The sequence below is a fragment of the Rosa rugosa genome, chromosome 4 (genome assembly GCF_958449725.1).
Source record: "Rosa rugosa chromosome 4, drRosRugo1.1, whole genome shotgun sequence".
Taxonomy (NCBI): Eukaryota; Viridiplantae; Streptophyta; class Magnoliopsida; order Rosales; family Rosaceae; genus Rosa; species Rosa rugosa.
The window spans coordinates 7891905-7918728 of NC_084823.1; the positions used below are offsets into that span (position 1 = coordinate 7891905).

Sequence of the window (26824 nt, forward strand, 5' to 3'; positions counted from 1 at the left end):
TTTTAATTAGTCAAATGCACTCTCATTGTGGAGATGCTAACACCATTTCAGAAAATGTCATCGCAACCAACAAAACCTCACCACTTAACGACATCTGTGATCACCGTTTCTTAATTATGTGATGTCTTTGCTTCATTTGTCATCACATCTTTACTTGTTTAATCTCATACTTTACTTCAGTCTTTGTTTGCTAGTTAGAATTTGTCTTTGCCCTTATACTTTAAGTTACCACAATGGTGCCTTAATGTGTAATGAGATAACATATCGGGAACTGAAGGAAAATAAGTATTGGGGACTTTGGAGTTAGATAGATCCAAAGAATAGTTGAGGTTTTTTATTTTTATTGTTTATGTTTCCTTATAGTGCCCACAACCCTTTAATAGGAGTTATAATTCATCTGGATCTGGATGGTGTCTATGGTTTAGTAGTTAGGTAGGTTGATGAGTTACACATCTTTACACTTGTGATAAATCGTATTATAAATGAGTTAGACATGTTGTATCGAAACAAAAACTATTTACAAGTTTTTATTAAACAAATCGATACAAATACAACATCAACAAGGTTATGTCTATCGTGAATTCATTTTATTTCATGTCCTTTTCAAGTGTGTCATAACCATAGTCTTCCGTCTCTTCAGAAAAAACCATAGTCTCTAGTGATCATAAAAATAACCACAATCTCCTAGCTCATACGTGTTTATTGTTAGCCAAATAGTCACCCTCAAGTATAAGGGCCAAGTTATAGTGTAGGGATTGTGAGTATGGGATATCGTACCCAAGAGATTGGAAAACCCACTCTAGCTAAGGAAAACCTAAAGGGTGCTAGATAAATATGCAAATGTCCAAATCACAAACAAGGGCACACAGGTGAACCAAAGTTCATGGTGAATATATGCAAGATGGTGTAGTGGTTTGATTTTGGTGTTGGAGATGGTTTAAACTCAAATTAACACACAATAAAAACTTGAAATATAACTAGGCTATGTTAAACTAGATGTGATAGAATGGATGGAAGTTAGAGGTTTAGGTTATTCACCATAGCCTCCCTTGCATGCATTGATGTTCAAACTATAAGTAATGCAATCCCAAGTATCCAACTACCCTCTTAGCATCCGAATTAAACTACTAAGGCCTAAACTCCTTTGATTTTATCAATTCCCACCGGATAAGTGCGAAACTAACTACCCAAGAAAAAGTTAGATTACCGGATAAGTATCAATTCCTTGCTCCTAGATGCATAAAAGTTTGAGTTTAGATAATCAAGCAAGCAAACCAATCCTAGGTCTAGGTGATTTTAACTCACTACCCTCACATACACACCTAGTGTGCTATCATGCTATTAATGTTCAAAGCTAGCTACTCTCTAAACATTGTTCATGTAATGACAAATGCAACGTATTCAAATTAGCTAGATTCAAATACAAGCACTCACTTCTTGAATTAACATGTGAAGATGATCATGGAAATTGCATCAAATAAGATTCAAACATCAATTTATTACAAGTTTGGCTAGGGCTTTCAACCCTAGCCCCAACAATAGACTACTCACACATATCTACATAAACTAGCATCAACATAATGGAAAACATTAAGCTATCAAAGAATAGAGTTCAGAAATGACTAGGGATGATCACAAGTGAAGGATGATGAAGTGGTTGATCATGGAAACTTTGTCATGGAGATGCTGTGGTGGCTCCTCTTGTGCTCTAGCTTCTTCCTTGAATTCATTCTTCAAGACTTGAGATGATGATGATGCTTGGTATATGTACGATGTTATGAGTAAGGATGTAGTTGAGAAATGAAGTGGTGGAGATGGAGGTTTTGTGGAGGAGATGGTGGTGGATTGTGTAGAGAATAGAGAGAGAAATTGATGCAGTGGCTAAGTGTGGTTGATCCCCTCTTCCTTGAGAGAATTGGTGCTTAAATAGATGGAGAGAGAGGTGTGAAATGGTGTTGTGAAGCAAAAGGGAGCAGCTCACAACTTGCAAGAAGCATGGAGGTGGAGTAGAAAAGTGGTAATAGATCCCAAAATTAAGGGAAAATGGCATGAGAGTGATGGTGCAGGTTGGAGTAGGAAATGATGAGTGAGGGATGGTAATTAAGCCTAAAACATGATAGATATTGGAGTGTTGATGATGATCGACTCTTGGGTAATAGAAAGTGTTTGGTTGAATTGGAACCAAAAGGGTTGAAATTTGGTTGAGATAGAATGATGGTGAATGGATGTAATGGAATAGATGCTATGGTACTCATTCTCCTTGCTCCTCCATGAATGTGGACGTAAAATACATGGCACCATCGTGAGTGGTGGTGCGCCGCCAAAAGTGGTGGTGCACGGAAAATTTGCCGAAATTTCATTTTTTTCTCCTCTTGTCAAGATTTTCTACAAAACATGAAATTTGATTAGTCAACATTAAATTGGACTTTAGAACAAAGAATTTCCATATTTTAGGGCACAAATATGTATATGAAATATGATCCAACATTTATTCACACCATCTTGTGATTAAAGAGATTCGGGTTTGAGAGTATGCCTTAGAGCCCAAATCTAATTCACACATCCAATATGGTATGAAATTATTAATGCCTTGAAAGTCAAACTCTATTCGTGCCTATAAAATCAGCAAGATAGGACAAGTTCACTAAATGAATATAACAAAACATTTATGATGAAGACTAGAACAATCATTGAAATAATTAAATAATCAAACAATTCTCGGGTCCCTTTGATTATTTTATAGGACGCTTGAATTTTTTAACTTGAAGATTTAAAAGTGATCAGTTATCAAAATTTAAAGAAGAAATTAAATTTCGTGAATTTTGTTCACCCCCTATATAAATTTCTTACTTAGTTGTGCTCAACTGTTCTTGAATCTAAATCCAACGGTGGAGAATAATAATAATAAATAAATAAATTTGAACTACTTTATCATTCTCAGCAGTCAGCCCTATGATTTAGTAGAGAATTCACTGCACGATTGCCCTCCCCCCACTATCGTTTGATGAAAACACCTAAAAAAATGGACCGTTGGCCCATTTGTCAAATTATGAACCCAATAAGGATCAACAAAAACAGGCCCAATGGTGATGAAGCGCAACAAAAAAAATATTAGAAACACAGCTGCTGCTTCTCACAAATGGCTTCCACTTCCACACTCTTCTGCAGAGCCAAAGCAATACTTCCCTTCTCCTCCACGCTACGACGTCGTTTGCCTCTCGTCGGAGCAATCTGCGTACTCGGCTTCGGCCTCCCCAATCTCTTCTCCGCCGCCTGCAGAACCCGCTGCGCTCAGTCTCTCCCTTTTGCCCCTCTCTTGAGGTGACTCCTTCGCCTTCTTGCTCTGATTCTCAGAGGGGTTTTCTGTAATTTTGTGCTTTTCTGTGATGATTAGTCTCTGGGGATTGTGGGTTTCAGATCAAAATTCAGTAGCCAAGCAAAGGCAATGGAAGGGACTCAAGGCAGCAGCACTGTACCAAGCATTGTTGTTTATGTCACTGTACCCAACAAAGAAGTAGGTTAGTCCTTTTTTTTTGGGTTTGTTAAACTCCATTCTCATAGTGATAAAGTTCTCAACTTTTTGGTTTATTAGTTTAGTTTGATCATTCTCTTTTCAGTTTGTGCAAGTTGTTTGTGGGTGATTAGTTTTCAAGTCTTTATCTCTGAAGACAAAGCAAGAACCTGTCGGAGTTAGTTTTTTGCTTGATTAGAATTGGTTGTGTGGATGTTAGATACTCCTAATTTCCATTGCACCCAGGCTTTGTGAGCCGAGTCCAGGGACGTTAGGGTGTGATTGAATTATGAGCTTATAAAGTTAAGCTTCTAATTTTAAATCTTCCTGGTAATTTTCTGATGTATGAATTAGGTCCAAAGAATTTTCTGTACAGTGTTTCTGTTAATTATTTTCTTTTCCCTGTCTTCTGGTAGCAGTTCTAGGCCAATTTTAAATGAAATATGGGTCATCGGGCTTTCTATTTTTTCTTTTCTGTCATACAGTGGCTTCTGTATGCCTTGTAAACTTGTAATCAATCAGATATGTTGCACTATTTTTTCATACTGTCAGTTTATTGAGCTTTTTAAAAAAAATTAATGTACCAAAGTTTAAACCACTATATTATTCTATGGCATATGTTGTGCAGGAAAGAAGTTAGCTGAAAGCTTGGTCAGAGAAAAACTTGCAGCATGTGTTAACATAGTACCAGGTATCAACTTCAGAGTATTTTCGTTTATGCTGGTGCAAGGGCTGCAAGCTTAAATTTGCTTGATCTGATGATACTGCTGAAATCTTTTTCCCACAACGCCAAATGAGAACAGAAAACACTGAACTCGTTTCTACAAGTTGATATCAAATATTTTGTTATGTTTGAAAAACTCTATGTCCCATTCAACATCAAAAACTTCATCAAAGGTGAAGGATCATCTGTTACAATGTATTTTTTCTTGTAACATATGCTAAAACATGGTTACAGCCCTTAGTTCTTGTTTCAGGTAGCTGTCAATACATTTGCTACTTTATTTATTTACTTGCTCTTTTTTCTATCCCGGAGCTTTGGATATATTACTGTTAGAAATGGACTACATAGTACATATTGCCTTGCTTAGCAGCTTAGCTATGGAGATAGCGAATGCTATAAATCTCTCAACAATTAGCATGCAAACTGTTCAAAAAAAGAAATTTCACCTCTTTCTTTGAATTGGCGCTATATTGCATTTTAATCTTGAATTGATAGTTGAGTACATGAATTTTAATAATATGGCATCAAATTTGCACGTGTCTGACTCATGATGAACTTTGTATGCAGGCATTCAGTCCATCTATCAGTGGGAAGGTGAGGTAAGGATCATATACTATAGTCTCTGGACTACCGTATGATTGTAGAGAAGGGTGGATGGTCTCTCTTTTTCACTTGTTATTTTGTTAGAGAAATTTGTATAATTGCACAAGTAAGCATCAAGTATAAAAATTATTGTTCTTATTTCACTGTCTACTATTGGTTGACAGGTTCAGACAGATTCAGAGGAGCTTCTTATAATCAAGACCAGGCAATCCCTTTTTGAAGCTCTAACAGAGCATGTCAAGACAAACCATCCATATGAGTAAGCACAGATCTTATAAATTTCACATAATTGATGAACTTTGCTGAAATGTCATATACATGAAAATTGCGGTAGCCACATAACTGATGAACTTCTTGGAAAATGTCATAGACCATCTCTTACCTGGAAGAATCTCAATGTTCCTATAAAATACCTGGCTGAAAGTAGAACTGGACATAAATGAAGTAATTTTTTTTTTTTTTCATGTCTTCTTTATCAGTGTCCCAGAAGTTATTGCCTTGCCCATCAACGCGGGCAGTCTCAACTACTTAGAATGGATCAAGAACAGCACAAAGGACTGACTTAAAGGCTTAAAGCTCATTTTAAGGGTTCAAGTATCTATAGAACCATTTGAGCATGTCTTGAAGTGGCAAGCATATGGTCCATAAGTCTGTGTATGCCCAAGCATTCCAAATAAACATTTCTTAATGTTGGTTGCTATAGTAATTGTGAACCTCTAATGGTGTGTGGGTTTCCTGTTGGTTACTTTGCAAGGTAATGTATGCACTTATTCTAGTAAAAGCATAAATATATGCCCTGTTATGCAATTATACTTTACTTTTAGAGTGCTGTTTTTGCCTCCTGCTCATGGTCTTTTAATTCTGGTAAAGTTCTGAAAATGGCACCAGTATACATTTGAGCCGGTATCTACGTTTCATTTTTTCGTCGGATCCTCAATCGCCTATGTGTTTTTGGCCAACCATGACCATGACATTGTCTGGGGGCGGTAGGCTGTAACATGCAAGAATGGGGCTCTAATTGCAAGGACCAAAATACAGAACATCATGGAAATATCACCAGCCTAAAAAAAGAATAGAATTTCTGATAAAAAGATCAGATATCAATGAGAAGTATATAGAAGTTCTGATAAAATTTGCAAATTCAAAGAAATTAGTACTAAAAACAAAAAATTAGAAATTGATATCGGTGTTTGCAGAAAACAAAAATTTCGTTAATTACCATTTGTGATATTTACCCTTGATATTTTAAGCCCCGGCTAGATGTCAGTACAAATGCAAAAAAGTATTCTTGTGAAAAAACTTTTTTTTTTTTTTTGAAAAAGTGAATTCATTGAAACTTTTAACGATTACAATCGTTTAGAATGACATTCCGAAAAACTTCATTGAAGACACCACACCCTCTTTTACCAGAAGAGTTATTACTCGATCAGTTTTTTACAGTTTGGGTCCAACGGTCCATTATCTAATTTGAATACCCTCACCAGTCACCAGTCACCAGTCACCAGTCACCACCAAAAAAAAGCTTTTCATCTTGATCACCTCCTCACAAGGCTTCCCAACTCCGTCTCCAATGTCTTCCGTACAGTTAGGGTTTTCAGAGGCGATGGTCGAAGTCGCAGCGAGCGAGGCTGACGTCGGCATGGCGTGTCAGACCGTGCAATCCCATCTCTCTTCCCTCCTTGATCAAGTGAGCTTGGGGTTGGGGATGAGCACGGAGCATCACGCCCGGGCCCAAGAGCTCGGTTCGAGGGAGGAGAGGCTCAACCAACGCCTCCGCGAGGTTGAATTGAAAGAAAAGCAGTTGGATTCACTCCACCGAAGACTCGAAAGGAGAGAGAAGAAAGTTGAAGAGCTCAAGCCTCGAGTCAAGACGGAGGAGGATCAATCTATCACGAACATGGACTGTCGCGAGTTGCTGGTGTTCATGAATGAGCAATTCAGAAGAATTGATTTGGCGGGAAGCAGGATGTCGGCTGTTCTTCAAGCATCTCCAGACCCTGGAAAGGTGGTTCTGGAAGGAGTGCGAGGGTTTTATCCTTTGAATCGGGATGTGGATGGAAGAGAGACTGAAATGAGTTTGAGGTGTATGAGAAAGAGTTGTGTTCTGTTGTTGCAGGAGTTGAAGAGAATGACGTCGCCGCAAATTAGTGCTCCGGTGAGAGAGGAGGCAAAGAAGTTAGCAGCTGAGTGGAAAGCGAAGATGAAGGAGGGCAGTGAGAATAGTTGGCAGGCCAAAGGGCTTCTGCGGCTCATTGCTGCTTATGGTTTGGATGGTGTTTGTGATGCTGAGGAGCTTCAGAGTCTTGTTGCTATGGTGGAGCAGCCGGAACAGTCTAGTGAACTAAGAAGGACTCTTGGTTTGACAGATGAGGCACCAGGTAAGCGCTTATCTTGCCCGTTTTGTTAACATTGAAATGTTGATATCTTGCGTCACAGGGAAATAGTTTTTGCATCCTAGGTAGCACTGGTTACATTTAGTCTTGGGCGTGTGCCTTGAACTTCGGCATTTTAGTGTCGTCATTTACTTCGAGAAGTTTTGCAAGCACTTTGTTCATACATGTATCATGACGATTGTAGTTTTACGCATTGAATGATACTCTGTATTGATGATGAGATTTTTCTTTTTAGTTTTAGTTAAGTGAGAAAATCTACTCTTTGCTGGCCTGAAAATCATCAAACAGGTTTCTTTGTCCATATCTATGCTTGTGTTGTTTAGGCCTTTAAGGATTCTAGATTATAATCCCAGCAGACATATCTGGTGCGGCAGTGCCACATGCGCTTTTCTTTTGATTCTTTTTCATTTAGGATGTGTCACTGTAGCTCTTCCATTGCTATTGGAATTTCTGTATGCTCATCGTTTGCTATTGGAATTTCTGTATATCTCCAACATGCACTCAGTTTGGATGTTATGTTTGACATATGTAAGACAAGCATTATCTTGTACATCTTTAGCTTTGCTTGATATGATTTGAATGTTATATCAGCCTGCCCTGCAGCCTCAACCCAATGGCTCACCACTTAATACCACCAAATGCTGTAAATATCTTTTGATATGCATGTCCAATTCAAAATTATTGAGTAATGACCAGTTTATGTACTACTTCCTTCTCTTTGTTTCCTATTGCAACTGAATAGGGACCAATGCCAATTCTTCCATTGTTAAGATCGAGGGACGAGAATCCCCTCTTGCTAGAAATGCAGCGACTCTTTCTTCTCCGAATCATTCTTTGCCGAATGACATGTTGGTTTCTCTTAAGTCGTCATCGGATAAGGCAAAACTTGTGTTGAAATTGATAAAAAGATCTTTAACCCAATACTGGACAAATGGTGATGTTAGCTCCAAAGAAACGGTTGTATCGAGTAACATTTCTCTATTGAATTTTCTAATGGGAGCCTCAGCTCATGTTGGACCTCATCTGAAAGATGCTGCAACAAATCTAGCAGCCCAGTGGAAAGCAAATATGACAGCTGATACTGAAAACTCGTTGGAGAATTTGGGATTTTCGCTGTTTATAGCTATATATGGATTGCTTTCTACTTTAAACGAAGATGAGATTGTAAAGCTTCTTGGAAAGATTTCACAGCATAAACAGTCCCTAGAATTATGTCAGACACATGGTTTTGCAGATAAGATTGCTGGTAAGTTTCTTGAGAATTAGCTGTTATATTTTGTTGTTTATGCCCAATTGACTGTTATTCATACTTATTTCTTACCAAGCTTGGTAATTTCTAAGTGTGTGGGTGATGATACTTAGGCAATTCTATTTTTGATGAACCCTACAATTTTGTTTTACTCATCAGGTCTTATTGGGAAACTTATTGAAATGAAGCAAGTGATTGACGCTGTTAGATCGATTTGTTTGTTCAAGTTGATTGACAAGTTTCCCCCAGTACCGTTGTTAAAAGCATATGTACAAGATGCAAAGGAGTGGTCCGAATTAGTTTGCAGCTTAAAGATATCAGATGCTGAAAAGGTATCTCAGCTCTTTCTTGGATTTCCCATTACTGGTTCTTAATATAACTTAAAAGGATGATCCTCAATGTATGAAAAACAACAAAGACTGATTTGCTGGAGATATATTGCTCTATTGATCAGTATAACATATATACAAGAATACAGCTTGATTCTAGGATACAAAAAGGAAAACTATTCTAGCCCTATTAATGCCTAATAACATAGAATCAATGTGATGATTCAGAGTGAATGTGTTAAATGTTGACAGCTATACTAAGCTAATTTTGCTCTACTTTCCAACAATGTATATATGCCTGTTACAAGTCTTACTTCTTCTCACAGGAGAAGGCTGTAAATGGAAAAATAGCTGATCTTAGAGCTGTCATTCAATGCATCAAAGATTGCAACCTTGCGTCTGAATACCCGTCCATGACTGTTGAAATGCAAATAGATCAGCTGCAAATACTCGAGGAGAATTGGAGACCATCTTGTGTCTCCAAAGTTAAACAACAAGAGAGAAAAAGGAAGAGACCTAATATCAGGTAGGACATTGGCCCAAACTATGAAGGACCACTGTACATCCTAATTTTGAAACTCCTTGCCCAGGGAATGGTGCATATTATAGATTAATTTATAGTTTACCATACACCCCTAATTGTATTAATGACACCGCGTTGATGACCTTCATTACTTCCATTCAAGAGAAGAACATGTATTTGACCCACTTCTTGTAGAAAGTGAGAAACCCTTGACATAGGTGGACGAGTACTTGACATGATATGAACCTAGATGCACATTTTCACTGTTAACTGTGGGATGTTTAGGTTTCAAACTTATGTTGTTTAAAGTATATTAATTAATCCTCAAAGCAGTTTCTTGGTCCTGCATTGATGCAGAATCCCTTGCTCTTTTGTTATATATGGTTGATCCCACCGTTTTAGTGCCTTTTGTTTTACAATTGTTCTTTTGGTGAATGTTTTAATTGTACTTAGGGATGGTAGGTTCTGCAATTGTTTGCTGGAATGTGCTAGTCTGTTTACATAGCTATTCCATTTATTTTCCAACAAGCGTAAGTCAATTTCTTTTTTTCTCTGAAAAGAAAAACAAATGACAACACAAGCCCCCAGCATAAGAAACTTTTAGTTTTGATTTTTATCTTTTTTTATTTATTTATTTCGATGTTACATTTTAATAGGTGGTGTATGTATCTTGCTGATCTATGAAACACTGACAGTACTTGTCCTTCTATTACAAGTAAGCAGATTTTCCTTAAAGTTCAAAACTAAACAATCAAAACTCGCATGCTGCACGTGATATTTCAGAATCCTTCTTTTATATGTGAATAGAGATTATAGTTTTAGATCTCTCTTTCTGATAAAAAGAGTATTATGACTATTATCTGATACAGGACGCCACTTTGATTGTAGCTGTAGGTGCATATTAGCTGAGAAAGTCAAGCTTCCCATTTTAAATCATCAAGGTAATTTTCTGATGCATAATTTAGGCCCAGATCTTCCTTAAAGGTAAAGCATCGTCTGCAACAATCTAATGTGGATGAGAGCCATCAGATAAGATATCACTCTCTTAGTTAATGTGTCATTAGGGTGAGTTATCTCACTTATCTGATATGTACCTGAAGAATGCTTATTATTTGAAGCTGCAAATACTATATTCGCACAGGGACGGCATTATTCAGGTGCTATCAGGACAGGTGCTATCAGGAGATTGGGTGGTTGACGGCCTGACATGATGGGTGATGATGCAGGAAAGGTGTTTGGAAGACAAGCACCCAGGAGATGATATTCCTCTGGTACCTTGTAAAGAAAGGTATCCTAGCTAGTTCATTTCTTTTTTCATTCTCATTCACTCTTAGATTAAAAGAGAGGAACCAAAGCAAATATTACTAGAAAAGTTACTATGTTCAATCAATCGCATCACCGAAAAAGGATGTTCAATCAACTGAGAACATAAGTTTATAAGGTACAATTTGATGCGTACAAAAAAGAGGTCTTTTATCACTTCAAGAAAGCTAACTGAAATCTCACTTCAGCCAGCTTCTACATCTTGATGGACTTGAGATTTCACATCATTTGGGCAGAAGAGAGCAGGCATACTCCACACCTTTTCACGCTACAGTAGCCCACAGCAGACTGCACTCCACCAGCATGCCTCTTATTTTGTACAAAGAAGTCAAAGGAGGCTTCAGTGGCATTGTTAAAATCTGTCGTCCACACTTCTTCAAGTCTATCATACCACACAAACAAGTGATCTGATTCCTGATCACCCCAACCTGTCCGAACCCTCTCATAAGTACGAGCGCAACGGTTAAATTGATGGTTTTCACCATTTACGGTTTTGAAAGTGAACTTAAATCCATAATCTAACCAACATGGCTTGTGGATTGTAACAACAGCACACAGAGCTATACCCAAAAAATTTGCATCATGACACCAATTTAGAGGAAGCTTGATTTTTATTGAGGATCCTTCCATTTGATAGCTCAACCATTTTGGAAGTTCATTCCCTGGACATACAACAGCAACTGAAGGAGAGTTTTGCTCCTGAAATTCTGATCCTTCAGATTGAAATTTCTGTACATAGATAGACATCATTAATTCATGATCATTTAACTGGTCAAATATTAGAAGCAGAGGAACTAAGCAGTGGAATTATAAATCCAAATCCAAAAACATAAGCTGCTACTAGGTGCAAACCTTGAGGAGACTTAGACGATGATTGGCAGTTGCCGTTCGCATAATTCTAAGGTATGCATCATCCACTATGTTGCTCCTGGCATTCTCATCCAAATTTAAGCAATCATAAAATAAATGTTGCTCATGACGATCAAGTAAACCACTTTCACATATTTCATCCAAACCCTGTGTGAGTGCAGTCATCGAGCGTGACACTGTCTCCAGCTTCATGCAGCCACTTGCATCAAACACTTTGAGAAGATATGGGAGCTCTGGTAAATATTGCAGACACTTGCAGTTGCTTACATATAGGAACCTCAGGCCAGACGCTTGTTTGATGGCGGGAGATATGCTCTTAATCATGCTTTCACTCAAATCTAATCTCCAGATTGAGGTTAAGCTATAAATGCAATCAGGAACTTCTTCTAATGCTAGACAACCATGGAGGTCTAGACCACGTATCGAAGACCACAGAATGACTGACGAGGGAGGCATTTTTTTCAGTCTGCAACATCCATCAAGTGCAAAAATTGTAAGGTTTAAATTGTAGATGCTACTTGGGAGAGACTCCAGGCTTTTGCACTCATATAACCTTAATGTTTTAAGCCCAACTAGATTTTCAATAGAATAGGGTAGCTCTTTGATTTCTGTTAGACTTAAACTAAGATCCTCCAGGCGTTCCATAGGCTCCAAGATTTCTGGGAAGTTTCTGAAGCTAGAGCATCCTTCAAGAGAAAGTCTCTCAAGAGATTTCAACTTACATATGCTGGTTGGGAGACTCACAAGCCTTTTGCAAAATTTCAACTGAACGGAAGCGATAGAAGAGAGACAGTCAATTGATAATGGCAGTCCTTCTATACTTGTCCCACACAAATAAAGAGATGTGAGGGAGTTCAACTTCCAAGTGCTGTTTGGAAGATTCTTAATACCCTCACAACATTCAAGGTTCAATTCAACAAGCTTTTCTAGAGAGCAAATTGATCTAGGCAACTCTTCTACTGCAGTATTGTCTAAATTTAAGAACCTCATATTGTGTGGCATATCTGAAAGGATTCTAAGATTCAAGCAATGACTGAGATTCAGAGAAGCAAGCTTGTGAAGAACTTCAAAATATGAAGGAACTTCAACCAATCGTACACAGCCTGGAAGATCTATACTCTCAATATTTATACTCTTCGAGAGATCTGGAACTTCAACCAGCTGCTTGGAGTCTCTAAGATCAATTCGTTTTAAGTTCCTAGGGTTCTGTAACAGATTAAAGAGAAATGGTAAGAATAATCTAGCTTGAGTATGTACCTTTCCATATTGTGCAACTAGTATGTAAGAAAGAAGTCAAGAATAAACTTAAGGCATACCTGTCCTTCATTCCAAAGTCTCTGGAGTTGGCTGTTGGGCATAGAAATCTCAACAAGATTTTCTGAAGAAAATTTTGGTGGCAAAGATTTTAAAGGGTATGCAGGCCAGCAGAGATATCTAAGAGTGCTAGGAAGAGACTTCAAATTAAGGCGCACATTGCATTGCTTAACATGGTAGCGCCTATAAAACCTTAGGAATCTTAGATTATACATCTTTTTGAAGTCTGGACTCCTCAAGTTGAGCTCTTTAATCTTAGATAGGTTTACTGATATGCTTTGAACCTTTTCAGTTCCCTGACAAGTAAGAGCAAAGTATACATGAGAATATAATATGCAGAAAGTTCCACAAAACTACATAAATTTACTGATGTTTTTCTTTGAAAATTGATGATATATGACCTCGCTTTGAAATATATATATATACAGATCCTATCCAGAGCGGAGGTCTGCTTTGAAATTAAAGTGTGAATTTCGAGTTTTTGGTCGCTTTTTGGTCGCATATCCACATCTCTACCGTTCAGTTTTTAGGTACTAGTGTATAGATCATCTCTGCAAATTTTCAGCCAAATTGATGATCGTTAAGGCATTGATTACTGCCTTAAAGCTAGTACGGTTCAAGTTGACAGATTCAGTCCGTCGATTGGTTTAAGCGAGTTAGATACCTTAACGATCATCAATTTGGCTGAAAATTTGCAGAGATGATCTATACACTAGTACCTAAAAACTGAATAGTCGAGATGTGGATATGCGACCGAAAAGTGACCAAAAACTCGAAGTTCACACTTTAATTTCAAAGCGGAACTCCGCTCTGGATAAAATCTGTATATATATATATATATATATATATATATATATATATATATAGGATTTTTCTCAGGTAAGAATGTCCTTAGTTTTTCTTATGGAACGGATTTACTGTTTTCACCCACTTTCCGATCACATTTTCACATCTTAACCGTTCAGTTTTTAGATCCTAATGTATGGATCACCTCTGCAAAATTTCAGCCAATTTGGTGATCGATAAGGCGTCCAAAACTGCAATTTACACCAACGAACCGAATCTGTCGAACCGGAACCGTTCGTTTACATTGTTGTAATTTGCAGTTTTGAATGCCTTAATGATCACCAATTTGGCTGAAATTTTGCAGAGGTGATCTATACATTTGGACCTAAAAACTGAACGGTTAAGATGTGAAAATTTGATCAGAAAGTGGGTGAAAACCGGAAATCCGTACCTAAGAAAAACTAAGGACGTCCTTAGTGTAGCGGGACTGTATATATATATATATATATATATCCAAAGTGAGGTCTCGCTTTAAAATTAAAGTGCGAGGTTAGAGTTTAGGGTCATTTTTCGGTCTCATATCCACATCTTGACCGTTCAGTTTTTAGGTACTAATGTATAGATCATCTCTGCAAATTTTCATCCAAATTGATGATCTTTAAGGTATCTAACTAGCTTAAACCAATGGACGAACTGAATCTGTCCAACCTGAACCGTACTAGCTTTAATGCAGTTATCAATGCTTTAACAACCATCAATTTGGCTAAAATTTTGCAGAGATGATCTATACATTAGTACCTAAAAACTGAACGGTCGAAATGTAGATATGCGACCGAAAAGTGACCATAAACTCTAAAAGCACAATTTAATTTCAATATATATATATATATATATATATATAAGCGATGCCTCGCTTTGAAATTTTAGAGCGAGGTTAGGGTTTAGGGTCACTTTTCGGTTGCATATCCACATCTCGACCGTTCAGTTTTTATGTACTAATATATAGATCATCTCTGCCAAATTTCAGCCAAATTGATAGTCGTTAAGGCATTGATAACTGCCTTAAAGCTAGTACGGTTTAGGTTGGACATATTCAGTTCGTCCATTGGTTTAAGCGAGTTAGATACCTTAAAGACCATCAATTTGGCTGAAATTTTGCAGAGACGATCTATACATTAATACCTAAAAACTGAACGGTCGAGATGTGGATATGCGACCGAAAAGTGACCCTAAACCCTAACCTCGCTCTGAAATTTCAAAGCGAGGCATCGCTCTGAATAGGATCTGTATATATATATATATATATATATATATATATATATATATATATATATATACACACACAGAGGCGTTCCAAAAAGGACGTTCGCACTTTCACTAACGTGCGGACGTCGACGCTGCAGCTCGGCTCGGGGCGCGACGAAGAGGCGGGGCTTGCCGGATGGACCGGTCTGCAGTCGGGTGGAGTCGCCGGCGATGAGGTTGCAGTGCTGCCCAGAAAGTTGCAGTTACAGGTCGAGTCGCTACCTAGAACCTGCAACCTCGATCTCCTCCGACCTCAATCGCTGCCCAGAACCATCTGGGATACCTCCGGCCTCCGTCCGCCAAGCCCTGAGCCGCCGTTGCCGCCTGGAACGCAGCTGCTGCGTCGCCGTCCGCACTTTAGCAAAGTGCGGACGTCCGCTTCAGAACCGGTCTCTCTCTCGCTCTCTCTCTCTCTCTGTATATATATATATATATACAGATCCTATCCAGAGCGGAGCTCCGCTTTGAAAATTAACGTGTGAAGTTCGAGTTTTGGGTCACTTTTCGGTCGCACATCCACATCTCGACCGTTCAATTTTTAGGTACTAGTGTATAGATTGTCTTTGCAAATTTTAAGCCAAAATGATGATCGTTAAGGCCTTGATAACTGCCTTAAAGCTAGTACGGTTCAGGTTGACAGATTCAGTCCGTCCATTGGTTTAAGCGAGTTAGATATCTTAACGATCATCAATTTGGCTGAAAATTTGCAGAGATGATCTATACACTAGTACCTAAAATCTGAACGGTCGAGATGTGAATATGCGACCGAAAAGTGACCCAAAACTCGAACTTCACACGTTAATTTCAAAGCGGAGCTCCGCTCTGGATAGGATCTGTATATATATATATAGGATTTTTCTCAGGTAAGGATGTCCTTAGTTTTTCTTATGGAACGGATTTACTGTTTTCACCCACTTTCCGATCACATTTTCACATCTTAACCGTTCAGTTTTTAGGTCCTAATGTATGAATCACCTCTGCAAAATTTCAGCCAATTTGGTGATCGTTAAGGCGTCCAAAACTGCAATTTACACGAACGAACCGAATCTGTCGAACCGGAACCGTTCGTTTACATTGTTGTAATTTGCAGTTTTGGATGCCTTAATGATCACCAATTTGGCTGAAATTTTGCAGAGGTGATCTATACATTAGGACCTAAAAACTGAACGGTTAAGATGTGAAAATGTGATCGGAAAGTGGGTGAAAACCGGAAATTCGTACCTAAGAAAAACTAAGGACATCCTTAGTGTAGCCGGACATATATATAGTTTCAAATAGAAAGCCAATGCATTAGGTTCTTACCGTATTTCTTCCCAACACATGACAGACATCCTCAAGGTTCCACAACCTACTCCGCTTTCCAGGTTCTTCAGGACATTGTTCGTGAACAATTGCCCAGCCCATTTCTTGTATCACATCATGCATCCATAGGAAATTACGGTTGCCATACTCATTTTTGATTGATATGAGAGACATATCAATGAGAATTTTGATACCACTATCCGCAAATAAACCACAAGCATCTAGTTGCCTCTTTGCATCATCAATTGCCTCCTCTTTATGGAAACATGCAATATTAAGAAATATCTCCCTCTCATTTTCATCTAATGCATCATAACTTACTCTATACACATTCAGAAGCTTTTTGTCAGGAAACTTTTTCAATTTATTCAATAGACTTTCCCTTTCTTGCTTGCTCTTGCATCGACGAAATAAGGAACCCCAAATTTGTATTGCTAATGGAATGCCTGCAGCATAATCCACCACTGCCCTTAGAAACACTGCAGATTCCGCTCCCAAATTGAATTTTTGAGAAGCATTCAAATGGAAAAGCTGAAGTGCTTCATTACAATTTAATTTCTGCACCTCGTATATCTTAACATCATGGTCAGCTCCTTTTCTAAGTACTTGCATCTCGGTAATTAGCTGCATATCTCTAGTTGTTATAATGATCCTACTTCCAGGGCCAATCTGAACTTGATTTCCAACTAAATATTCTAATTGGTTTAGATCATTGACATCATCGAGAACAATGAGGGCTTTTGCACGAGAGAGCCTCTTGTTAACAAACGTTGATCCTATAAGTGGAGTGCCGATACTTAAACTCTCTTCCTTCAATAACTCACGAAGAAGTTCATTTCGCAAATGCTTTATTCCAAATTTCTCTGATTCTTCCCGAACATTTGCAAGGAAACAGGAAGCTTCGAAATGAGAAGAGAGTCTATTAAATACAGCACCAGCAAGGGTGGTCTTTCCAATACCACCCATACCCCAAATACCTACCGTTCGAACCTGAACATGTGGTGGTGAAATGCATACTAATGATTCTATTTTCTGAATGCGACTTTCAACTCCAACCAAGCCCGTCAAATCACTTGAGGATTGACGATCCAATTTCATCAAAATAGCTTTGACGATTCTCTCAACTAGTTCAGACTCATTACTGGCATATATGACAAAGGACCAATAATTAATAATTAGTCACATAATTGTTTAGTCAAAGAGTAGAAATTAACACAAGCTAGTCACAGATTTACCTAATAGTGTCTGAATCAAACCCCGATAGGTTGGCTGCTATTGTCAAAGCACCCTTCCACTTGAGCACTTTGTCCATCTTGTCACAACCTGCTTCATGTTTAGCAAATGCAGCTGCATAACTCTCCCTCTGGTATCGAACATGTGACGGATTTACTCTATAAAAAATAGGTATAACAAACTGTTGATATCGTTCCTTGCATTCCAGTATATGCACAAGTTCATCCAAGCACCATGGGGAAGAAGCGTAGTTCTCGGAAAAAATAATCAAAGAAATCCTTGATTCCTCAATTGCTTTCCGGAGAGCAGGTGCGATTTCAACTCCATTCTCAAGTTTGTAATCCATATAGGTGACAACTTTCTTCCCATCTAAAGCCTTAAGAAGATGGCTGGTAAAAGAATTGCGGGTATCCTCACCTCTGAAACTAACAAAGACATCATATCTAAAGCAATGTGTAGAAAAAGATGAAGAAGCCATATTACACACCCTTTGTGCTTTCTTGGCTATATGATATGTGGTGTCCACAAGCAAGTCTCTGTGCTTCCTCGGAGCAAATACTTCTTCAGAATCATGACCTTCCAATAAAGTACGTAGATGATAAATACTAGCTGCCTAGTTTACGCTTAGCTTTGCTGTCAGAAAGAAGGTATGATGCAATTAATTGGTTTGAACAATTCATAATTGATAATTGATGCATCTCTAACTAAACTGCTAAACATGTCATGTTCTCTGGCCAATGGGTCCTCGATCAAGAAGGGAAATTTTTTTTTTTGTTTAAGATGAGTTCCATAATTAGTACAATTATTTTTGTTCTCATAATTTATCGTGTACGTATTATGAGAAACTCTTTTCTCTTTTTTTTTTTTTCTTATATTGATTCACGATAAATTACCTTATTGACCCATAATAAATTTTAGATTTTCTATATTTTGAAGCACAACAGTATGTTACACTTGGAAATCAGAATAAAAAAAATAAAAAAATTTGTCTAAAATAAATAGGAAATTTTTCTGAAAAAAAGAAGAAGTAATTATTAGGAATTTCCCTATTTGTAAACATGTTATATATTTGATGGGATTTTGGCTGCTATAATTTGAAAAAGAAATGAAACCCTAAACTAAACCCAAGTAAACCCCAAATTTGAACCACAATCAAAGATGAACCCAGAAAGTATAATAGAAAAAGATTTTATCTAAATTGGAATTGGCAATTCGCACCAATTATCCAAAACAAACGAAACAAAACATGCATGTATATTAGTGGATATCTATGTACTAATAAAAAATAACCCAGAAAAAATAATTGACAAGACCATGGAGAGGAGATAGATTTACCAATGGCATCTGTATGTCCAGGGAAAGTCATCTGTATGCCGACTTCAATAAGTGGAAGAAGATAGACTTCGACACTTCGTCATACACATTATATTAAGACAACTTTGTAAATAGAATATAAAGTTCCGGGTCTTACGTCGAAGAGATAGGTCAGTTTAAATTCTTTAACAGAACTGGGCTTCAAGTTTGCCCATGGTGGGCAGTCTTGGACTATTATCTAGTAGTGTCTGGACTTGGTGGCCTTGTTCCTCATATTTTTGCATGCTACTGCAATTTAATTAAAACATCCATGTTGTGTTGTTGATTATAGTTTGTTAATTACAAATTAGAAGCTCAAATTTTAACATCAGGTTATGCATAAAAGAAAATAACCTTTTAACCTCTTAGTTGTAGATTTTATCTTATTTCTCAGGGAGAAACTGTCAAATTTTAACTCCTCACTAGTCTCTAGCTGAAAAATGGACCTGTTAACAGGCATGATTTTCCTCTAATACCTTGTAAAGAAAGCTATCTTAACTTGATCAATCATATCTCTCAAAAAAAACTTGATCGATCATTACTTATTTCACTCTCATTCTCTGTTATGTTAAACATAGAATTTTCTCTCTATCTAAACAGTTATTACTAGAGTATGATCCATATATCTATATATGTCAAGCCTGAAATGAAGTCGCATGAAACTAGCATACATACTGCAAGATATTGTAATATGAACCTAATATCGGAACCATAGCGAAATCTGCAAGACACTGATATGCTGGTAATGAATTCAAAGGTAATTAGCATAAAGTGCAGCAACATAGGCATCCTGATTTCAATTAGCACGTAAGGCATAATTCGTCTACTACGTACACAGTTAGTTTCCATTTTATCTCTCTAGGCATTTTCATGTGCATATTCTTTCTTAATATACTAAAGCTCGGTTGGCACTGTACACTGTTCATCTTGGCCTGAAATGAAGTGACGGTTTTGCCCTTGATACTTACCTCAACCACGGTTTTGCCATTATTTTACGGATGAGGCAGATGGAGGCTTCGAGAGAGAGAGAGAGAGAGACAGCAATTCTGAGAGGGAAGAAACCATAGAGGTTTGGGTTCGTTTTGGAAGAGGTTCGGTTTCAGTACAGAGGGAAGGAGAGACAGAAACACTGAGAGCGAAGTAGAGGTCCATAGCAAGATTTGGATCGGGTTTGGGAGGGATCTTTTAGGAAAAGAAGAGGTGTGGCTTTATCTGGAAGAAGTGTGTGCCTAGATTTTGATCGAGTTTAAGAGACAGGTTTTAGCCTTTTAGGAGCAAAAGAGGTATGTGTTTGATTGGTTTTTTCAATTCTATTAAGATTGGGTTCTTTTTTCTTTGTTGCGATTTGGGTGTGTCAATTTTTGGTCTCGATTTAGTGTTTTGTTTCTGAATTTTATGTTTTTTTTTGTACGAAGATTTGAATAGAAAGCATTATGGATTTAAGTTTCGGTTTGAATGGATAGCATAGTGATCATGGTTTTGGTATGCAAATTTATTAGAACAAAGAGGAGGAGTTATCAATAGCAGAAATTATTTGTTTTGTTCCAGGTTAACAACGTTATCAACATTAGGTAATTCGTTGATGTTGAAATGAGTTGCAATTGTTTCACATGTAGAGAAAGTGAGATGTACTGTGAGGAACTTTTTTTTTTTTTTTTTTTTTTTTTTTTTTTTTTTATCTTGAGAGAAAATTTATAGTGAGGTTTATTGTTTAGAACAGATGTATGAATAATGAAAAGAAGTGTTAGTATTTTGGGTTAATCAGATTTTAGCTGAAGTAGAAGAATGTTATTGTTTTCTGTTCGAATTGAATTACTTTGTTTTGTAATTGCAACTTCTCTTGCTTTCTCTGTTAAGGTCTGTATGTTACGAATTTGTTCTTATTTCACTTCTCTCTTTGGAAAAACAGAATACTGAGCTTCTCACACATTCTAATCAGTGTGGGTTTATTGAAATAGTATCTTCTTTAATATTTACTATTTCCAAAACTGGGCTTTTGTTATAGGTGAATGAAGATGGTTTGTTTTTAATCTCTCTGATCAATAGTACTTGATGTAATTGCTTTATGGGATTTCCTTTTGCGTTTAGTTTGCTGTCAACTTACATCTGTACCAATGTATAGAAGTCCTTTTAATTTTTGGATTTCATTTCATGGAGTCATTACATTCTCTAATTTTCTCGATCGTTCAATGTATTTGATTGAAAGTCAAAGTAAAACTTCCAAGTAAAAGTCAGTGAGGGTTCTTTTGTCTTTGCCTCAAACTTGACCACCCTTTTGTGTTCTTTTTTAGAGCTTGGGCTGAACTTTTGGAGCGAAGTGCATTGGAACTCACTATATGCTACTGCAGGTGATGGACTAAACTGCTATTACTCAAATATCCTATTTGCAATTTTTTTTTTTTTTATATTTTATTTTCCAACAGTTTGGATGCAGTACTGATTCTTTTACTAATCTATTTACAGATGTTCCCACAAGAAGTCCTAGAAAGAACCATTGGTTTTCCTACACTGAATTAGAAAGCTGACAGACCATGATATAATCTTAGTCTGCTTGCTGGTATCCATTCTACTGTCTTTGGCAGATATAGTAATTTTCAAGGCACCTCCAATCTTTTAAGTAGTGTGTATAACATCTTATATATTAATAGTGAATTGGTGTTTGTTGTTTTTAAGAACTTTGTGATATGTAGTGTTTTGACACTTTCTCCTTGGGTATTCTGTGCAATATGCAGGAAATTGGCTTTAGCTCGGGCGATGTATTTATAAAAAATAAAATAAAAATTTGGTCAAGGCTGCAGATTATGTTGAGGTAAGATCTTGATATTCTTGGTTGTTGCGTGCATTAACGGGATTCATGTGAAAGAAGTAGAATTTATATATATTTTCTAATGTTCTTGAGGTTTTATGCAGCAGGTACATGATGGGAAATTGTTGGTGAATGGTGAAATTCAAAATGAAAATTACATATTGAAGCCTCTTGCCTATGAAATGGAACCAATCGTAAGATCATGTTCTTGCTTCTCTTTTTATTCAGTTCGTTGCATATAATAACAGGTTCAATTACTTACGAGGTCTGTGTTGCCTGTTTTGCTTGATTGTACAACAACAGCTGGAGCAGCCAGTTTTTTGAACCAACTCCAGCAGCAACTTTAGCTACGCTAACCTATTATGCACAATTACAACTGGAGCAGCTACCTTTTTTTGTTCTGGTACAACTGGAGCAACTACATATTTAAATATACTCCAGCAACAAGTTTAACTAGGTTAGCCTATTTTTGAACAGACTTCAACTAAAATGAAAAATGTAAGGAAAACCCTCCGTGGTTTAAACTTAATGACTGGAATGTAAGTAATTTGAATATCTATGTATTTTTGAATGAAGTCTGCATTACATATAAGTAACCTTAAATGCTATTTCAGTAGAATGAAGTCATTTTCAATTATGCATTTCATGGTTATAATTTGTTGACAACAACAAATTCCGCAGCAAAGTGCGGGCACCGTTTCTAGTTCATTCTATGTCTTGGTGGTTCTTCCTCAAAATGATTCATTCTATGTCTTGGTGTACACCGTTTATGTTGGTAAATATGTTGGTCTAATTGCTATACTTATAATAAAATCAAGAAACATTTATGCAGATAAATCTAACCAAAATAAAACCGATAAAAGTTAGAAAAACCTTAAACAATTTGGTCGAGTCTAGAACTTGGTTCTATGTCCTTAAGACAAAATTGCCTCCTCATCGGTGCTTAAAGGTTTTAATGGCAAACGTCTCCCAGGATACAACGACCTTCTTCTTGTGGTAGTAGCACTCCAAACCTCAAGAACAACGAACTTAGATTGTGTATGAACTCTCTCTTGAAAGGACTCAATTGATTTTCAAGACATTAGGAAAGACTCATATGTAAAGGAGAAGAGGAAAGATAAATTCCAGAAAACCTTTTCAGAATATGGTGTAGCAAGTGTTTTATAGATGTAAGGTGACTTTTGGATGAGAGATGACTTTTCACCAAAAGTTATCTTTTGTGATCAGCCATGATTTCTCATTGCGTAGTCATTTACAAATATTCAACTTCACACATTTTCACTAATTATTCATCCACAAATTATGGAAAATAAAATACTTAATATTAAATTTTCCAACAATCCCCCACATGGATGAAATAATTAGTTAGAGAGGAAAATTTCAAAAGACGACGCGCGCGGATATATGAGAGAGTTCGGTTGAAAAGATACCTCATCGGGATAGGTAGCTTTTGGCCTTGAACCTTCCATAGTGAAATACCATCGGATTTACTAGCTAATTAGTGAACGTGATGTCTTGAACTATTCAGCCATTTGTGTAAACCAAGACAATGGTATTCACACAATATCTTTTCATACACATCTAGTTCTACGGTTGTGTCCTTCCGGCCATGGACAACACCTGGTATTCATGAGTGCTTTAGAGAATTCAGCCTTCAAAATTCTCATAGAAACGGCCTCATTTCACACTCATATAGGTGGCTTTCTATGAAGAGTATCCTTCTATACCCCACTTGAAAATGCAAGCTATAGGAACCATTAAAAGCAAAGCTTACCCTAACTCATTTATGCATTGTTTTATCATAGGACATGGGAAAGAGATTTATCTCCACAATGCTTACTTCAAAGTCATGCACCATTTAGTTGTCCCTTTGAACCTAGATCTTGGGATCTCCAATCAACTAGGTTGGGTATCCATGATGGCGACTTTATGTTTAAGGCTTATATCCCATTCCTTTCGATGATCAACTTACTCTCTTGTCAAACTTTTATTCAAATAATTGGGCCCATTTGTTTGACTATAATTTCATTCCAAATCAAATTCAATGTATGAAAACTAATTCCATTCGAGAGTAGTTGTTACCAAGTCAAGTCTTCGGTACACCAATTGATTGAGACTCACTACTTGTATTGACTAAAATTCATTTAGCCACACCCCCACAATTTAGAGGTACTTTCTTTGTGATTAGCAAAGCATCTCTCTGTTTGGCTCCAATTTTGGGTCCAAATACTCTCCACGAATCTGTGATGCTCATTAACTATTTAGCAGAGCGTCCTCTATAGTTTTCTAAGGCTTCAAGACTACTAATCACCAAATCTGTCATTCTATTGTTCACGTTCTTTTTATCTTCTTTAATGGAGATTCAATTTTAAAGATAGTTCAGTGACTACCTACCCCCACAATTCTCTCATTATTATGAGTAATCTTAATATCAAAAATTATCTGGTATATCTCCTTAAGTAGGAACCTTGCATTATAAGCACTTTTCAACAGCAAACATGTGTAGTCCTCTGTTCTAATAGTGATTATAGTCGATCATTTCAGAGACACAGACTCATGCACCCGATTCAATAATTTAGACTTTCTTCTGATTTCATCACAAGTTACTTTCTTAATTGAAAGTCTTCGAGCCAAATTGTAAACAAGAAACAACCTCATGCTTCCAGGTTTTAATGATAGCCTCTGCTATAATCAATGCTAAACACATATACAAGATTGCAATTAATTTTCATGCTTAATTGCGCCATAGCAGTTTGAACATTATCATTTTACTTTTGCTTTCTCATCAGACAATCAAGGATCACATGTGATGCAATTAAGAATTATATTGCACCAATTCGTGACGAAAAAGAAAAGGTTAGAATTCAGGAGTTATATATACCGCATATATATAACCGACCTATATATATATATGCAAGACATGCAGTTGTCATAATAACTGCCTGGTCATAAGAAATAGTATATTTACTATGGATAAATTTCAGTTTAGTACCCTGTGGTTTGGGGGTATCATCATGTCAGTCCCTGCTCTTTCAATTTGATCAGCAACACCCCTGTACTTTCAATTTCAATCATCCGTGCCCAAATTTTACTGTTCCGTCCAATTTGAACGTTAACTTTGGCTGGATTGACAAAGTAAAATTTGGACGGAACAGTAAAATTTGGGCACGGCTGATTGAAATTGAAAGCACAGGGGTGTTGCTGATTAAATTGAAAGAGCAGGGACTGACATGATGTTACCCCCAAACCACAGGGTACTAAACTGAAATTAATCCATTTACTATCTTCAAAATATTGGACAGTGACACAGTTATCGTCTTGTTCGATTACTTACAAACTGTTTGAGGGGTTGCGACCCTTGTGACTCAAATTGAACACCATTCTGACTTTGAATTATTTCAAATCATATTATTCTCAAAATCACAAGAAGACACACAGTAAGCAGTAGTAACATCCAAATATATATATATATATATATATATATATATATATATATATATATATGACCGAAAAGTGACCCTAAACTCCAACCTCGTACTTTAATTTCAGAGCGAGGCCTCGCTCTGAAATTAAAGTGCGAGGTTGGAGTTTAGGGTCACTTTTCGGTCTCATATCCACATCTCAACCGTTCAATTTTTAGGTACTAATATATAGATCATCTCTGCAAAATTTCAACCAAATTGATAATCTTTAAGGTATCTAACTGGCTTAAACCAATGGACGAACTGAATCTGTCCAACCTGTACCGTACTAGCTTTAAGGCAGTTATCAATGCCTTAATGACCATCAATTTGGCTGAAATTTTGCATAGATGATCTATACATTAGTACCTAAAAACTGAACGGTCGAGATGTGGATATGCGACCGAATAGTGACCCTAAACTCCAACCTCGCACTTTAATTTCAGAGCGAGGCCTCGCTCTGGATAGGATCTGATATACATATATATATACATATATATATATATATATATACATATATATATATATATATATGTACAGTCCGGCTACACTAAGGATGTCCTTAGTTTTTCTTAGGTACGAATTTCCGGTTTTCACCCACTTTCCGATCAAATTTTCACATATTAACCGTTCAGTTTTTAGGTCCTAATGTATAGATCACCTCTGCAAAATTTCAGCCAAATTGGTAATCATTAAGGCATCCAAAACTGCAAATTACAACAATGTAAACGAACGGTTCCAGTTCGACAGATTCGGTTCGTTCATGTAAATTGCAATTTTGGACGCCTTAACGATCACCAAATTGGCTGAAATTTTGCAGAGGTGATCCATACATTAGGACCTAAAAACTGAACGGTTAAGATGTGAAAATGTGATCGGAAAGTGGGTGAAACAGTTAATCCGTTCCATAAGAAAAACTAAGGACATCCTTATCTGAGAAAAATCCTATATATGTAAACCATATATATAACTGAAACGACATCTGATATTAACAAAACCAAATGACAGTTATTCACATAATTCAACAGGCAAACTTGGATGAACACCAATTGCCCAGAAGGTATCATCACGTCACTAGCGAAAAACCTGTCACCAACTTTGATTGGCTTCTCGTTCGCTATGCCACTTGACATTGCTTCATGAAACTCACATTGTCATCTATTAATTACTTCCCGTCTTGGAAGTACTATTAATCAATTCCATATCATTTCACTCTTTTGAATGAAACTTGTGTCCAAAATAGTTATATATGTTGAAGGAATATCGATTTAGTGTGCCTTATCAAACTAGGAGTAGCAATAGGAGAGAAGGTTCTAGATTTCCCAATCCTACACGGATTGGTATTCCTTGTAACATTAGAACTAGTACTTTGTAATCCCTATATATAGGGCTCATATTCTCAATAATAATATACACATCTCTCTCTACAATTCTCTCTCAATTCTATTATCCTTAAACACGTTATCAGCACGAGCCCTAAACCACAAAAGCCAAAAAGCCAAAACCCGAAAAGAATTTCATATCGCCAAAACTGCCGCAGCCCCTAGCCCGTGCTAGCATCGTTGCAGCCTGCAACCTTGCACAGCAGCCCCTGCTGCCCTGCGAGCTGCTCCCGCAGCCACACGCCCCTGCATCGCTGCTTGCTAGCCCGCCTGCTCCTGCAGCCCTTTCGGCCAGCATACCTGCCAGCCCGCGCGCATACCTGCTAGCGCGCCCCTGCGACCAGCTCTGCTGCTGCC

General features: G+C 37.2%; 3 protein-coding genes and 1 long non-coding RNA gene across 9 annotated transcripts; 3 read left to right on the top strand and 1 right to left on the bottom strand.

The window, feature by feature from the left end:
• Nucleotides 1–3105: 3105 nt before the first annotated feature.
• On the top strand, nt 3106–5655 carry LOC133743065 (protein CutA, chloroplastic). The gene is made up of 6 exons (XM_062170805.1): nt 3106–3321; nt 3418–3518; nt 4140–4202; nt 4803–4834; nt 5003–5097; nt 5318–5655. Exons 1-6 carry the CDS (start codon nt 3140–3142, stop codon nt 5397–5399), a joined length of 555 nt encoding a protein of 184 aa, XP_062026789.1. The 5' UTR covers nt 3106–3139; the 3' UTR covers nt 5400–5655.
• Nucleotides 5656–5788: 133 nt separating this feature from the next.
• LOC133743064 (FRIGIDA-like protein 1) lies at nt 5789–10970 on the top strand. 5 transcript variants are annotated; one of them, XM_062170799.1, is made up of 7 exons: nt 5789–7216; nt 7974–8477; nt 8640–8812; nt 9136–9335; nt 10221–10273; nt 10474–10620; nt 10844–10970. In XM_062170799.1, the coding sequence occupies exons 1-6, from the start codon at nt 6409–6411 to the stop codon at nt 10536–10538; spliced, it is 1803 nt and encodes a 600-aa protein (XP_062026783.1). In that variant the 5' UTR covers nt 5789–6408; the 3' UTR covers nt 10539–10620; nt 10844–10970. The 5 variants fall into 5 exon arrangements, with proteins under 5 accessions (XP_062026783.1, XP_062026784.1, XP_062026787.1 ...); XM_062170800.1 differs by having other exon boundaries at nt 10848–10952; XM_062170803.1 differs by lacking the exon at nt 10844–10970 and adding an exon at nt 9989–10047 and having other exon boundaries at nt 10474–10531.
• On the bottom strand, nt 10719–18882 carry LOC133743063 (disease resistance protein RPV1-like). Its single transcript, XM_062170798.1, has 6 exons — nt 18801–18882; nt 17468–18098; nt 16233–17373; nt 12842–13135; nt 11508–12731; nt 10719–11384 (listed from the first exon to the last, which is right to left on the bottom strand). The coding sequence occupies exons 2-6, from the start codon at nt 17941–17943 to the stop codon at nt 10875–10877; spliced, it is 3645 nt and encodes a 1214-aa protein (XP_062026782.1). The 5' UTR covers nt 17944–18098; nt 18801–18882; the 3' UTR covers nt 10719–10874.
• Nucleotides 18883–19709: 827 nt separating this feature from the next.
• On the top strand, nt 19710–22232 carry LOC133744826 (uncharacterized). 2 transcript variants are annotated; one of them, XR_009863438.1, is made up of 6 exons: nt 19710–20101; nt 21110–21166; nt 21282–21375; nt 21551–21627; nt 21729–21818; nt 21928–22232. It is a non-coding gene; the product is annotated as an uncharacterized LOC133744826 (long non-coding RNA). The 2 variants fall into 2 exon arrangements; XR_009863437.1 differs by having other exon boundaries at nt 19711–20101; nt 21732–21818.
• The last annotated feature ends 4592 nt before the right edge of the window (nt 22233–26824 follow it).